This window comes from Nicotiana tabacum, chromosome 12 (assembly GCF_000715075.1).
Source record: "Nicotiana tabacum cultivar K326 chromosome 12, ASM71507v2, whole genome shotgun sequence".
Classification (NCBI taxonomy): domain Eukaryota; kingdom Viridiplantae; phylum Streptophyta; class Magnoliopsida; order Solanales; family Solanaceae; genus Nicotiana; species Nicotiana tabacum.
In genome coordinates this window covers 72,397,246-72,411,905 of record NC_134091.1, presented here as the reverse complement: position 1 = coordinate 72,411,905, position 14,660 = coordinate 72,397,246, and the positions used below count along the sequence as shown (strand labels likewise).

General features: G+C 38.1%; 1 protein-coding gene across 1 annotated transcript; it reads left to right on the top strand.

Annotated features, from left to right (window-relative positions):
- Nucleotides 1-8,563: 8,563 nt before the first annotated feature.
- LOC142167211 (uncharacterized) lies at nt 8,564-9,930 on the top strand. The gene is made up of 4 exons (XM_075227369.1): nt 8,564-8,669; nt 8,924-9,223; nt 9,365-9,452; nt 9,594-9,930. Exons 1-4 carry the CDS (start codon nt 8,564-8,566, stop codon nt 9,928-9,930), a joined length of 831 nt encoding a protein of 276 aa, XP_075083470.1.
- Nucleotides 9,931-14,660: the final 4,730 nt, after the last annotated feature.

The following is a 14,660-nucleotide window of genomic DNA, read 5'->3' as shown; positions in this document are numbered from 1 at the left end:
CTGCACTGTTATTTCTATATTGAACTGTACCTGCTGAGTTCGTCACAACTTTAAGTCCAAATGTTAGATTTGTTACTTATTGAGTTGGTTGTACTCACGCTATACCATGCACCTCGTGTGCAGATCCAGGTATTTCCGGTCACGGTGGTTGCTTAGTTGCGGAGTTCGGACATTCAGAGATCATCGAGGTAGCTGCTGGGCGTTCACAGACCTTGACTCTCCTCCCTTATCTTTTATTTTATTTATTTCAATTTTATTTTCTAGACAGTGCACCAGACTATCTTTATGTAGATGCTCATGTACTCGGTGACACCCTAATTTTGAGAGAGATTATGTATTGAGTTATGACTTCCTATCCTGCTTTTAAAGGATTTTTCCTTAAATTAAGTTGTTTTCATATCTTTCAAAGATTTTAAAGTGTTGGAATGTTTGAGTAGTCGGCTTTCCTAGTACTTTGATAGGTGCCATCACGACGAGTTAGTTTTGGGTCGTGACAGATACACATTGAGGTACTATCATATGCACCTCATAACAAAAGAATTAAAGTAATTATACCTATCTATACTATACTATATTAAAAGTACGAAACCCCTTAGAGAAATGGCGTTCGCCTTTTTTACCCTTTAAAAATACCTTTTATAATGGATAAAATTTTAATTCAAGTACTCTCCTAATATTAATGAGTACCCAAAACTTTCATAACCTAAATACATCGTTTAATAATGTTTATGTAATTCATAAAAGTTTTGTACTCATTAATATGGATACGCGCGCATTCATTTAGGTAAATATTTAGGAAGTAATCATTTAGGTAAAGGAAATAAATTATTTACTTTCTATTTAGATAGCTACATGGGAGAAATTAATCTCATGCTAAAATATGACAAAAAAAGGACTTCAAAATCTAAAATATATTGAAAGTGGGCGAAATGTTTACATGTACTCGATTAAAATTTAATTAAAAAAACTAATATGTAAATAAACCGTGAGAAAAAGAAAGGACTTCTAAACTTAAAAGGAACGAAAAGAAATCCTAAATATTAGGAAAATAATTAAAAATTATTTTTAAATATTAGAAAAAAATTAAATGTCTATTTCTACATATTAGGAAGATAATTAAATGTTTATTCCTAAATATTAGGGAAATAATTAAATGACCATTTTGTCTAATATAAAATTAATTTTTAAAGGATAAAAAAGCGAACAACATTTCGCTAAGGGCCTTGGTTTTATCCCGCGCGCACGTATTTCAGTAATATTAATGTTTTTTCAAAAGCTTTGTACTAATAGACATGGAAACGTAGCCAAAAATTAATGTTTGTAAAGACCAAGCGATCCCTTTCCTTAAAATACTTAAAGAAAGATTTTATATTTTTTTATTCAGTTTAACACACTTATTATAATATTTTTAAAATTATTATACTAACTAATATGGGATACACGTGTAACGCACGTGTTCGAAAACTAGTATGTATATATATATTTGATTTTTTTAAAAACAAATTACTACTCTAAGAATGTGAGTATTTTTGTAGTTTTTTTTTTTAATTTTCAAATAAAACTTATTAAGAGTAAGATAAAAGTTTAAAATATCAAGATTAGACCTAAAAGAAATATTTACACAATACCAACTTGTCACCTGTTGGAAAAAGCTATCTATGAACAGTGGAAAACGCTCTGTTCTCTCTCCTCACTAGGGCGACATTCAGAGCACACCCATGGCCGCTATGGCCGGCGGCCAGCCCTCTTAAATGGCTGGTCAGCCTCATTCCTCCAACTCCCCAACTAATACGACCACAAACAACAATTCCCAGCCACTAAATTACAACAATTTATTGAAACCTGCAGTCCAAAACAGTCCACTGCAATCAAAACTTACTGTCGAGTCTATACAATTGCGATGAGCTACTGTATTAAATGGAGATCCTTTCATCAAGTTTACAGAAGCTGAGGTTGATCAAATGAACATAATTGAAGGTTTACAATTCGCAGTTGTGGGTAAGTTGTCGTATAGTTGTCCAGAGCTCCAGGAACTACAAAGAGTTATACCAAGCCAATGTGGAATTAAAGGAGAATGTAGTGTTAGTTTCCTTCGAGATCGACATGTCTTGATCAGATTGACGTTGTGGGAAGACTTCATTAATTTTACGTCGAAGAGTGTGTATTACGTGAAAGGTAAAGATGGCTATGAATATCAGTTAAGAACACTAATTTATAATGCAAAATTTAAGGTTGGGGAAGAAACTCCAAAGGTCATGGCCTGGATTTCTTTTCCAAATTTGCTACCAACTTTCTTTGTTAAAGAATGCTTGTTTTCATTAGCCTCCATTGTGGGGAAGCCGTTACATCTTGACATGGCTACTATTAATAAGACTCAACCAAGTTCTACAAGAGTCAAGGTTCTTGTCGATCTTCTATCAGACTTGCCAAAGAAAGTACGAATGGACCTTGAGAATGAAGCCACTGGTGAAACTCGAACTGAATGGGTGAAGATTAATTACGATTTCCTACTTAAGTATTATAAGACATGTAAGTTACAAGGCCATTATGAGTTTGAATGCTAGTGTATTCATCCAGAGCTGATGGAGAACAAGGGCAATGACAAGCAGACTGGTTGTGACCAGGTTCAACAGAAAAGCAATGACAAAGCTCCTTCAATGATCCTAAAGAGTGGAAAGGAAGTAGGGCACGTAGGGGAACAGTAGAAGGAGGTTCATGATAATAGAGTTAAAGAAAGGTGTTCAACAAGAAGAAATACAAGGCAAAGATGGGAAAATATTGTTCAAGTTCATGCAGTCCAAACGACTAATAAGTTTGTTGCTTTGGTGGGGGATGCAGGTGATAAGGAAGACAACAACCAATTAGCTTTGGTGGAGCAAAGTCCAATCATTCGCAGTCCTACAACTAATACAACAATTACTGGGAAACTAAATTCTGAGGCGGCAGTGTTTAATCCTAAGCCAGTTGGGAATGATGGTGTTAAAGAAACATTATTTGTTTACCCTACAAGTAAGGAACATCCGGATCATAGAGTAAAAGAATCTACAACGCAATGGGTTAATAAAACTTTTGGTGGGAACTTAGTTACTACCAACCAGTCGTGTCAAGAGATCCCTTCACAAACAATTGATACAAATGCTACAGCTAAGATACACCAGGAAACGGACAGATTACAATTGAGCTGCGGTAAACTATGGAGTGATCAGATTGAAGAACTTTCTGAAGAAGGTGAAATTCCAGATGCTATGGAATGGGAAGATGATGAGGATACTGAGAAAAAACTAGATGAAGAGGAGCAAAGTTTGAATGAGAAAGTGGTTAAATCAAATGATGATGTCGATATGATCAATGAGAAGAGGAATAAACATTGAGAATGTAGGTCTTAATGAGTTGGATAATCCTAGACCTAACAAGTCGAATTAACTGCTATAGTTATACATCAGGGTGCTACTGCAAAGTATATGATGTTGCTATAGATCCTAGAGGTTCTGTTGCACCTAAAGGCACTACCAATTCCGATGATCACATATTGGAAGGCTCTAACGCTAGGAAACATCGACAAGTAGTTGGTAAGGAGGAACTAAGGCTAACAATTAAAGGTAGAAACATTGTTCCATTTGTGAATAACACTGTGTATCGCCAGACGGTTCTAAGAGCGAATGGTGGTCATCCTTGGTTCGGAAAACTACCAGGAACACATTGGTGCCTCAACAACAAGAAAGAGATTAGGAGAAAAATATGGAAATAACCGGCAAGGACCTAGACGAAAAATCAACAGCTCAAAACTTTATCAATGTGGCAAGACAAGGTGATATATCCCCAAGACAGATGGAAAAAGGTAAAGCAGCAGCCAAAGGAAAGAAGAAGAAGGTGAAAGACAATCCTAGTGGTCCTACTACTTTGGTACAAACAAGAAGAACTCTTACTAAACCCAATAACTTATAATGGATGCACTCATTTGGAATATTAGATCAGTGAATGCCAAGAAAGCTTTTGAGAGGCTTGTGACAATGCATAGAAAATATCATTTTGAGATTGTTGGCCTAATGGAACCAATGCAGAAAATATGTAAACTGGAGATATATAGGAAGAAAATTGGGTTGGCACAAGCTTTTGCTAACATATCTAACAAGTTATGGGCCTTCATAGATGAATTATATGATGTTACAATCATGTATGACACGGTGCAGCACCTGACATTGAAGCTCTTTCACACATAAACACACGTTGAAATGATCATCACCCTTGTTTATATGAAATGTGATGCCATAGAAAGAATAGAGCTATGGGATTGTCACGCCCCAAACTCGGGGAGCGCAACCGGCGCTCAACCGAGTGAACCCGGCCGAGCAAGCCTGTTAGATTTTATTCTACCCAAACTCATCCATGAATAAAGAGAAGATGTACTCCATTAAAACATTTAAAAGATTTCATTAACAACTCCCATTTCACTTCCATTAGCAGCTTCATTCATAACTTTCAAAATATTATAAGTTTATAAATATAATGAAAAATATGTTTTCTAAATACCAACATTTCTAGTTCAATTCCTAACATCAACTACCACCCACAACCTGTCTACGGAGCCTCTAAGTACAACAGAAGAGTAGTATGGAAGTGCCAGCAACAAGGCCCCGGCTATACCTCAAAACACAATGTATAACTTAAATGACATCAGGCCCGGAATAGAGTAGGGCTCACCAAAACCTGCTGAATAGAGAGCGATTGCTAACGAGGACCAAAGTTGCCCGCTGATGAACCATCTTCATCCATTAAAGATGCAGCGCTCCCGGCAAAAGGGACGTTAGTACATATAGAATAGTACTAGTATGTAAAGCTAACTATCCTCTTTTAAAATAGAATGCCAATGTAAGAAAGGAAAAACCGTGGATACAACAATCAACAATCAATGATATTAAAATGCCAAGTTAAAACATAATAATTTCCAAAATATGAAGATAACACTGTGAAATGAGAATCAAAATATGATGATAATATTATTTTTGGTTGGGAGATCTTTAGCACCGATATATCACTGTTCACAATATCACCTTTTACAATACCAATACCACCGTACTTTTAGCACGGAGTCCGATCATGACCTGATCGGCTAGGCCATCTAATTAGAGACATAAACCACAATCACTCTCAATACCAATACCGCTGTACTTTTAGCACGTAGTCCAATCACGACCTGATCGACTAGGCCATCTCATTAGAGACATCAACTACAATCACAATTTACAATTACAATTTCCAGCACAATCACCACCATGTGTGTGGCATGGTATCCGATCACGACCCGATCGACTAAGCCGTCTCACCACAATGCCGTGTGGATCGACATCATTCTTTTCTATCAATCAATCTTATCCCAATTAAGGGGAATAACTTTATCACATCAATCTAATCCCAAATAAGGGGAATAATTTTATCACATCAATCTCATCTCAAATAAGGGGAATGATTTTATCACATAAATCTCATCCCAAATAAAGGGAATGATTCACAAAAATAACATAGGTACAAATGTATTTACCTCATCATCTTTCACATTGTATGAATCTCCACTAGTATTTTTAACCAATAACAACAACAATATTCCCTTGGCTCTTTTGGCCATTCACAAGATTCTTTATTCAAGGCACGGTGGCCGTATTTGATATTCCACACTTTCATTTCTTCCCTCTCATGTATCATCATCATAAACATATATAATATTCCGAAAAGCACAACTTTAAGTTCATTAGAAATGAACAATTTAAGCACAATACATTTCTTTCCAAGAAATGGAGTAAAATAATTGGCAATTGATGCGCAAGTTAAAATCATCAACAAGTAACACACCATTTATTCTTGAAATACTTTTCCCCCAAAAAGGGCAATACACAATTTCCACTCACAAATATGTAAGAACGCAAAACACATTGAAAATACTCACAAAACATAGCATTAGTTATGATAGCCACATTTGGGCATGACTTAAGTACAAAAGCTTTAAGGCAAATCTATTTTCGAAGTCAATTCGGAATAGTTGAATCAAAGCTCATTTCATAATCTTTCTCACATCATCTTATTTCATTGGCACCATTGGCCACAAGTATAACTTTCACTCTTGGCACGTTGGCCACACTTTGTACCCCCAATTCACTTATATCACTTCTAACTATCTTTATAGATTATCAACAATAAGACATTTCCAATCAAGACTTTAGGTACACATATGAGCAATTAAGAGTCTTAAGCATATTGAGATTTTCTCACACAATTTAACATCATAGCCTTCATTTGAAACATGACTCAAATACATAGCATTTTAATACACAAATCATTCTTGAACACATTCCCAAAGGACAACATAATGTGATAGGAACATTCGTAACACGTTTTGAATACATAATTCTCGACACTTTGCTTATTCAGGACAATCGAATTTATTGGGAACATCTCGGAACATAGAATAAGTAACTTGAGACAACCATACTTGAAACTTACGGGAACATCATGGAATTCAATTCTAAGAGAGTAGTTTAGCCAACATACCTCTCTTTGAGCGTTCCTTAAATTACTACAACATTTCGGAAATTCTAGAAATCCCAATCTATTTTGAGACATAACAAAATTGAGCATAATTTAGTAAGCTATTCATGGTTTCAGCTCATTTGAGCATTTTATCAAACACTAGGTGTGCAAATTTGGTTACAAGGTTCCTCTACAAGATTTCCTTCATTCTACAACTCAATCTTTACTTATTTAAGCTCAACAATCTTTCCACAAAACTTATTGGCACATGAATGTATAAATAATACACTCATACCCAAGAATCATACTCCTAATCAACCATCTTCTACCCAAATTCAAAATTGAAAACTAGGGTATCGAACCTTACCTCTTAGGTGAAGAACTTGTGAGATTTCTTTGTTGGATTTCAAGCTTGGACAAGATATTGATGAACAAAGCATTTGAGCTTCTTCCTCTCTCTAGAACACTCTCACTTTTCTCTAAAATCATCTGATAATTACCCCAAAATAAGCCCCAAATCCTATTTATCTAAATGGGGTTGGGTTATGAAAATCGAAAAATCGACCCTCCAAAATCAGGTATGCGATCGCACAATGGACCGCACAATTGGTATGCGAGTGGCACAATGGACCACAAAATCGGTGCCCAGAACTAGGTTGCACTGGTCAGGTCTACGACCATTTTGCGGTCGCATAACCACTTTTGCGATCGCATAATGACTTTTGCGATCTCATAATGATTCTGCGGTCGCACATCTGACCGCAGAATCACATTCTTGTAGAAGTGTCTAAATGACAAATAGTTTGAAGCGTTAGAAACTAGACTCGAAGACCTTTAATTTTATAGGTCATCCATCACATAACTCCTTATATATATATGTAGATACGCTCGTCCAAAGTTTGGTCTTGTGCGTACTCGTTTGGAACTTTAGTCTATCATGAAATTTCTAACTTGACTTGGACTTAGGGCTCTCCTTAGACCCCACATCACTTATAATATGCCTCGTACACTTATTATCATATCCAATTGATATCCATCATATTAATAGTCCTCGTCTGGACATAAAATAATATAATTAGCGCGCATCAACTTTCTTAATAGCGCTTAAGTACTTTGAATTTTTCTCGGGGCGTTACAGGGATAATTTATATGCAACGGCCCACATGACGATATCTTGGCTAGTTGGAGGTGACTTTAATGTCATTTGGGATGAAGAAGAAAAGTTTGGGGGATTGCTAGTATCATTAAATGAGGTAGAGGACTTTAGGCATTGCATCAATATATGTAACTTGTCTGATTTGGGGTTCAAAAGGAGTATCTACACTTGGTGGAATGGGTGAGCTGAAGAAGACTGTATCTTCAAGCATTTGGATCATTGTTGTGCCAACTTAGAATTCCAACAAATGTTCCCAGCTTTGGAGGTTACTCACCTATCTAAACTAGGATCCGATCACAACCCTTTGTTGATGAAATGTGACCTTGAAGCTGCTCCAGTTAAGAAATCATTCAGGTTTCTTAATCTTTGGATAAAACATGAATCTTTTAAAGATATAGCCAAGGAGAGTTGGCAAGCTGATTTTTGTACAATTCCATTCATACTTTTCATTCACAAACTAAAGAAGTTGAAGAAGGCTTTGAGTATTTGGAGTAGAGAAATATATGGAGACATCTTTCAAAGGATTTCAAGTCTGGAGGAAGTGGTGATGGTACATGAAGCCCAATTTCAACTAAACCCCACACAGCAGAATAGGGAAAGATTACATAAAGTGCAAGCAGAGTTGATTTGATATTTAGCACTAGAGGAAGATTTTTGGAAACAAAATGCAGGCATGGCATGGTTTAACGATGGAGACAGAAATACAAAAAAATTTCATGCACAGGTAAATGGGAGAAGAAAGAGATTACAGTTGAAGAGGATACAAAACAATGATGGACATTGGATTGAAAACAATGAGGACATGGCTGAAGAGGCAGTCAACTTTTTTAAAGCTCAATTCCATGAGGAATCTATTCTTTTCATATTATTGATCATGTTCCAAACATGGTTGGGGAGGTGCAGAATCAAGAACTAATGGCACAACCTACGAGAGATGAAGTAAAACAAGCAGCCTTTGGTCTAAATGGGGATAGCGCAGGAGGTCCAGATGGTTTCACATGATGTTTTTTCCAATCTTATTGGGGAATAATAGGTGACGATGTATTTGATATGGTACGAGCCTTCTTCAATGGGCAAGATTTACCAAAATTTGTTACTCATACAAATTTGGTGCTACTACCTAAGAAAAATGAGGTGACTACATTTTCTGATATGAGGCCGACAAGCCTTAGCAATTTTATCAACAAAGTGTTCTCAAGGGTTTCCATGAGAGATTGGTTGGCATGTTACCTAACCTTATTTCAGATGAACAATCTGGATTTGTGAAGGAAATGAGTATTGTCGAAAATGTTCTCTTAACCCAAGAGATAATCACGGACATTGGATTAAGAACCAAAGTTGGACCTAATGTAGTGATTAAATTGGATATGTCAAAAGCTTACGATAGATTGTCATGGTTGTTCTTAACGAGGGTGCTAAGGAAGATGGAATTTTGTGAAAGATTGATTGGATTGGTGTTTGGAATTGTTTCAAACAATTGGTATTCGGTCCTCATCAGTGGCCAACCATTTGGCTTCTTCAAATCAACAAGGGGTGTGAAACAAGGTGACCTTTTTTCACAATCACTCTTTATTATAGCGACGAAAGCTTTTACTAGGGGCCTCAATGATCTCCACTTGAATCTGTATTTTTGTGGTTTTGGATTGCCTAAATGAAGTCCTAAAATTAATCACTTATCATATGTAGACGACACTATTATCTTATCCTCCTCTGACGCAACATCTTTACAGTTGGTGATGGAAGTCTTACATACATATGAATTGGCATATGGACAGTTAGTGAACAAAACCAAATCAGTCATATATATGCACCATTCAACGAGCACTAAAGTGATCAATAAAGTACAAACACTTACTGGGATTGGCAGATAGGATTTTCCTTTCACATACCTTGGTTGTCCTATCTTTTACTATAGGAGAAGGTTGGATCACTATCTAGGGCTTCTAAACAAAGTTCTGAACAAACTACAATCCTGGAAAGGGAAACTGCTTTCAATAGGGGGCAGATCTGTCTTGATCTCTCATGTTCTCCAGAGTATGCCTATACATCTCCTATTAGCAGTAAATCCTCCTTCATATGTCATCAATAAGCTGCATAAAATGTTTGCCCAGTTCTTTTGGAAAAGCATTATTGGGTGTAAAAGCAAGCAGTGGGATTCTTGGGACTCACTGTGTTTACCTTGTGATAAAGGAGGAGTTGGATTTAGATCCCTACATGATGTCTTGAAAGCACTTTTCTATAAACCATGGTAGAACATTAGGACAAAACCTAGTTTATGGAGTTTCTTTATGAGCCAAAAGTACTGCAAAAACCTGAATTCCATAATAGTTCCTTGGAAGCATGGTTCACTTATATGGAGGAAAATGTTGGAATGTGGGGACCTAATCGAACATCAAATCTTATGGCAACCAATAATGGGATCTTCCATCTTTTGGTTTGAGAACTGGATGGGGTTGGGTGCTTTATACTTCATAACACCTCCACAGTTTGTGTGTGATGAATCAATACATAATGTATATGATGTGGTTGACGATGGAGAATGGAATGAGGAGAAAATAATGGAGATATTGCCTGAGAAATTTGCACTGCACATTACAGATAATATAAAACCTCCAGTAGTGCATGATGTACTTGATAAGTCATATTGGATGTTAGAAACAAGAGGTGATTTCTCTGTCAAATCTGCTTGGGATTACTTAAGGAGGAGGAAGGAACCTATGAATTCATACAAGATAATGTGGGTAAAGGGATGACCTTTCAAGGTTTCCTTTTTTATGTGGAAAGTATGGAGGGCAAAACTACCACTGGATGATTTTATGAGGAGATTAGGATGCTTCATGCCATCAGAATGTTGGTGTTGCACTGAACCAGATGAGGAGACACTGAACCACCTGTTCTTTACATCCATTGCAGCTAGAAAGGTATGGTCATATTTCTTAACACACGCAGGTACATCCACGGAGGGATTAACACTACATCACACAGTGGTGAAGTGCTGGACATTGGCAGTAATCCCAAGGTTACAACATGTCTTCCAAGCATTGCCTTCTATCATTGTATGGGAATTATGGAAGAGAAGTAATGCATACAAACATGGAGATGCAATAACGATTAGTCAATTAATTTATCAGGTATCATCTACTATCCGAACGTTGGTGAAATTTAGAAAGCCAGGATTGCTGAATGTACCACATAAAAGGCCTGACCTACTGCTAATGTTGGAGCAATATACCCCAAGATTAAAGGTGACCAAAGTCTTATGGGAATTTCCTACACAAGGCTGAGTGAAAGTTAATACATATGGGGCATCAAGGGGAAATCCGGGAAAGAGTTCTTTTGGTTTTGTGTTGAGAGATGAATATGGTGATGTCCTTCATGCATGTAATGACCTAACCGGTCGTTTTGAGCATTTATACTTCGCTCAGTAGTTTACGGGCATGAGTAGCTCCGTATGATGTATTATGACTTATGTGAATCATCGGTTTTAATTTTCAGGTTATTCGGAATTGAATTGGAAGAATGGATTTCATTGTTGAAGCTTTAAATTGGGAGAGTTGACCAACTTTGAATTTTTGTAAATTTAAACCTGGAATGAGGTTTTGATGGTTCTGGTAGGTCCGTTGGGTGATTTTGGACTTAGGAGCGCATCCGGATTGTGATTTAGAGGTCCGTAGAGGAATTTGGCTTGAAATGGCGGAAGTTGGATTTTTGGAAAGTTTGACCAGGAGTGGACTTTTTTATATCGAATTCAGATTGTGATTCTGGGAATTGAAATAGCTTCGTTTTGTCATTTGGGACTTGTGTGCGAAATTTGGGTTCATTCCGGGTTGATTTGCTATGTTTCGGCACATTATTGAAGTTGAAAAGTTCAAAATTCATAGATTTCGATTTGAGGTATAATCCATCATTTTGATGTTGTTATGTGTGTGTTTAGGCCTTGAGTAGGTCTGTATTGTGTTATGGAACTTGTTGGAATGCTCGGACGGGGTCCCGAGGGGCTCGGGTTAGATTCGGACGAGATTCGGATCATTTCATTGCATTTCTGAACTTTTGCTAAGCTGCTGGTTCTGGTGTGATCGCACCTGCAGCTGGTTTGTGAAGGTGCGATGGCCGCAGAAGTGACAGAGGCATCGCAGAGGTGAGGTGAGTGCTGGATGAGGAAGACCGCAGAAGCAGAGATTTGGGCGCATATGCGGATACGCAGGTGCGAGGTGATGGAGCGCAGGAGAGAGGTATTTCACAGGTGCGGGTGGTGGCTCGCACATGCGATGTCGCAGAAGCGGATATGTTTTCTGTAGGTGCGAGGATCGAGTCCTCAGCTGATTCTACAAAAGCAGAGGTTATATTGCAGAAGCGGCTAATGTACCGCAGGTGCAAAATGCTGGCAGAAGCTATAAATCGAGGTTTTGGTTCTTTCTTCATATTTTGAGATGTGGGACTCGGATTGAAGTGAATTTGGAGAAATTTTCATCACAAGGATTGGGGTAAGTGTTCTACACTTAGTTTGGATCTTATTCCATGAATCTAACTTCATTTTTGGCAATTGGTTGATGAATATTTAAGGAGAAATTGGGGTTTTTGGCCTAAAGTTTCATAATATGAATTTTTGAGTTTTGAACATCGAATTGTGTCAGTGTTTTATGAAACCAGTATGGTTGGACTCGTAATTGAATGGGTTGTTGTATTTTATGATTTTTGTTGGGTTACGAGGCACGGGCCTGGGTGTGAATTTTGGCTGGTTTTGGGTTTTGATTAAGGATTCGATCTTTATCATTTGAAATTGTTTCCTTGGGCTTTATTTGATGTATTTGAGTTGCTTTTGGCTAGTTTTGAGCCGTTCAGGGGTCGCCACGCGCGTGATGGCATATTTTAATAATTGCTTGGCTTACTCGGCATTAGTATTTGCTTGTTCGAGGTAAGTAACTCTTCTAAACTTAGTGTTGAGGGTATGAAACCCCGTAATGCATGTTATGTGATCGATATTGAGGTGACGCACATGCTAGGTGACGGACGTGTGGGCGTGCACCATGTGAATTGGGACTCTGTTGCTTCTATGGCATTGTATAGTGGTCCTACTTTGTAGATAGTTGTGTTTCCACTATGTGATAAAGTAGTTAAGCTGTCAATCATGCTAGATATCATGTTTAGGCATTATGCCGATACTGTTTGGACCCATGGTGGTCGTTTCTTACTGTCATCTCACTGATTCCATTGATATTTCGTACTCGGTCATATCCATGGATTCAAACCATATCTCAGTCTCAGTTATTATTTATTGATACATCATATCATTGTTGTTGGGCTAGTTTCATGACATTGTGAGCCCGTGAGTGCGACCGGAGAGATTGATGACTGAGTGAGGCCGAGGGCCTGAGTGAGAGTGATATTTTTGGATCGGACTGCACGACAACATGTTATATTGATTACATATTTTGGGATCGAGCTGCACGCCACATCATGTTATATTGATTACATATTTTAGGATCGGGCTACACGCTGCAGCATGTTATATTGATTACATATTTTGGGATTGGGTTGCACGCCGTAGCATGTTATATTGATTACATATTTTGAGATCGGGTTGCACGCCGCAGCATGTCATATTGATTACATCTTATGGGATCGGGCTGCACGCCGCAGCGATATAGCGCTTGGGCTAAAGGATCCCCTCTAGAGTCTACACACCCCTAGTGAGCGCAGTCGACTATATATATGTGGATCGGGTTGCACGCCGCAATGGGCCTTATGGTCATATGTGGATCGGGCTGCACGCCGCAGCAGGTATTGTACAGTTCTAAGTGATTGAGTGTGCTGAGCATTGAGCATAGGGTTGGGTTTGTTACTTACTGAGTACATGGGGTCGGTTGTACTCATAGTACACTTCTGCACCTTCCGTGCAGATGTTGGCTGTTGATGTTGCTGTGATCGATGGAAGTTGGATTGAAGATGTACCTGCGTCTCGGTTGTAGTTGCCTCTTGTTCATGGTAGCCTTAGATCTATAAAACTCTTTTTATGTACTTTTCAAACAGATGATGTATTTATTTAATTTCAGCTTTGTTAATTCTATTCTTAGAAGCTCATGATTTGCACTACCAGTCCTTGAGAAATGTATAAGATTCAGTAAATTACTTTCGTTTAATTGTATTGCTAATATCATTGGAATTGGATAGTTGTTAATTGGCATACCTAACGGGTTGGGTTAGGTGCCATCACGACTAGTTAGAATTTGGGTCGTGACAAGTTGGTATCAGAGCTCTAGGTTCATAGGTTCTACAAGTCATGAGCAAGTGTCTAGTAGAGTCTTGCGAATCGGTATGATGGCGTCCATACCTATCTTCGAGAGGCTACAGGACATTTAGGATATACTTCTCAGCTTTCTTTCCTTATTGTGCGGCATTGATTCAGCTTGAAGCGTAACTCTTTTAATTGCTTCCACGCATTCATATGCGCATGTGAACGCTCGGTATCGGCTGTGCGCCAGCGGCTTGTGATTCCATGGTTGAGGTGCGAAATGTGATTTTGGTGTGCTGATGATGGGCCAGTGTGGAGGACTTGAGGCTGGGTTTTTACGGTAACTCGAGCATAGAGATTTCGATTGTGTGAGCACGTGCTTTTGGGACTTATAGGTCCGTTGGTGTCCCCATTAGTGGAATTTGTGATTGGATGACTATGTGGTGAGTATGATGTGACTACGAGATGTGTTCAGATTGTACGAATGTGACGAGAAGAGTTTACTTGAGATGTAGCAAGGACTATTGGGTGTTTGATTTCTGTCTTGATTTGGCATATGGTCTCGAGTTATGGGTGTGTTGAGGGATCTCTCATGTTGTTTAGTTGTGGAGTAAAGTAGATTCTCATGTCTTGTTGATGAGTTCTGAATCGAGAAGATATAGTGATTTCGTAGTAGTCGTGACTGTGGAAGGGTATAGGGAGATGTCAGTTTGAGGCAAAGCAGGTGGGTTGTCTCCTGTGAGGTGTCCT